We start from the raw sequence: 2018 nt of genomic DNA, 5'->3' as shown, positions 1-2018 counted from the left end.
TGCACAGGTCACACACCCAGGAAGCCAGCCCTCTAGTCAGGTCACATCCAGGGAAATGTGAAGAGTCGGTTAGAAGAACATTTTCTCCATCTTCCAGCCTAAACTAGATCTCTTTAGAGTGAGATGTCTTCCTTTTAACAGAATTGCTCAGAAACAAACAAAACAATCGACAAAAAGCAAAGAGCAGAATAACATGATGTAGGAGGGCCGAGAAGCAATGAGCCAGCCAAATGGGAAGGCCGCAGGGGCATTAACTGGACCGCCTTCACCTGGAGCCCTGGAGGACGCCACACACCAGGGGCTTAGTTGTAGCAAGACAGCTGAGAGCAGAAGTTGCTCTGATGATCTCACATGCCTATTTAGGAAGCTTGCTGGTAGGGTAGAGTAGAATACGTGGAACCAAAGGGACAAAATAGGTTGAAGATGCCTGCATTTGAAACATAGGGAGTTGGCTATCTGCCTGGGCTGAGGAAACTCAGGGGTACCTGGAGGCAGAGGAATGGCTAGGATGACCCGCTGAAGCAGCAGAAAGAAAGAAAACCTCCCGTTCTCATGAGCACACCCTAATACAAAAGGCTGTCCTCACGTGGTGCCCCCAAACATGCCATCTGTATACTGTCATCTGAAGAAAACACTCCAACCCCCAAATGACCCCCTTAGCCCCAAATCCTCTTTACTCCTCGACCCCTGAGACTCACATACAAGTAACCCAGCTGAGGGCAGGGGCTTTCTGAATCCTTATGTCATTTCATCTCCACCCCGCGCTGGACAGTCGGTGTTGGGATTCTCCCTTCACAGGCAGGAAAAATGATGCAGAGGCATTGAGAGACTGTCTAAAGTCACGTTGGTGGGCAGAGTCAGTTCCAAGCTTTGAATTCCGTTCTTCTGCCTCCAATCCACTGCTCTATGTAAATAACTACTACATATTATGGGGAGAAAAAGACAGGTAAGCTTTTCTTGATGGATAAGAAATCAAATAAGGGGAAAGAAGAGACATTACTCAATGTTGGGCAGCGCCATTTGTAAGGCCACCTTAGGGGCTGGGGACACGGGAGACAGGCCTGTCGTAGGGTCAATACAAAGGCCAGGCAGGCCGAGGGAGCACAGTCACAGAGGAGCGGGTGGTGACCCCCAAACAAACAACCAGGACCTACGACCACGTAATTTCCTTTTACGATGACCCCGTGGCCCCCTTCCCTGTGCTCCCAACTCACACGCGCAGGCGGCCGTCTGGGCACCCGTGCTCCCAACCCCTCTCCCTTCCAGACGACCTGAGCAAGGTGACCCCACCCAAGGTGGCTGTGTTCGAGCCGTCGGCAGCAGAGATCTCGCGGACCCAGAAGGCCACGCTCGTGTGCCTGGCCACGGGCTTTTACCCCGACCACGTGGAGCTGAGCTGGTGGGTGAACGGGAAGCAGGTCGAGACGGGGGTCAGCACGGACCCTCAGCCCCACAAGGAGGACCCCAGCCGCAATGACTCCAGCTACTGTCTGAGCAGCCGGCTGAGGGTCTCCGCCACCTTCTGGTACAACCCTCGCAACCTCTTCCGCTGCCAAGCCTGGTTCCACGGGGTCTCGGACGAGGACGAGTGGAAGCAGGACACGCCCAAACCCGTCACCCAGAACATCAGTGCCGAGGTCCGGGGCCGCGCAGGTGAGCCGCTCCGGGAGGGTTCGGCAAGGAGGGTGGCAGAGCAGACGGAGGGGGAGGTCCAGGGAGGAGAGCAGAGAGACTAGATGCAGAATAAAGGGGAGGGTGTGGGAAGCCCACCGTGAGGGAGGACAGGGCACCTCGGGCTACTTCCTCCCCCACATCCCAGATCGTCAGCCCAACTCAGCTGTGCTGAAAGGTCCCCCTCCCTACCCGCCTGCACAGCTCAGGGTCTGAGCAGTGGGTCCTCATCCCCTTCAGTGCTGCCATGTTCCGTGACCTTCGAGGATGCTGTGGCCCCATCGCCAAAACAGAAGGAAGGCGCTGCTAGGACTCTGACCAGAGGCTGCCCTGAGCCTGGGAGTCTG

General features: G+C 55.9%; 1 gene segment (V, D, J or C); it reads left to right on the top strand.

Annotated features, from left to right (window-relative positions):
• Positions 1 to 1070: 1070 nt before the first annotated feature.
• Positions 1071 to 2013, top strand: LOC112392052 (T-cell receptor beta-1 chain C region-like; the record flags this gene model as incomplete). The annotated part of the segment is given in 2 exon segments: positions 1071 to 1653; positions 1912 to 2013. Coding segments are annotated over 2 exon segments (685 nt in total), but the record flags the coding sequence as incomplete, so codon positions are not given.
• Positions 2014 to 2018: the final 5 nt, after the last annotated feature.

Source organism: Neophocaena asiaeorientalis, unplaced genomic scaffold, assembly GCF_003031525.2.
Source record: "Neophocaena asiaeorientalis asiaeorientalis breed wild unplaced genomic scaffold, Neophocaena_asiaeorientalis_V1.1 C48679325, whole genome shotgun sequence".
NCBI classification, from domain to species: Eukaryota; Metazoa; Chordata; class Mammalia; order Artiodactyla; family Phocoenidae; genus Neophocaena; species Neophocaena asiaeorientalis.
The sequence above is the reverse complement of the archived record's forward strand: the minus strand, read 5'-3'. Positions and strand labels throughout refer to the sequence as shown.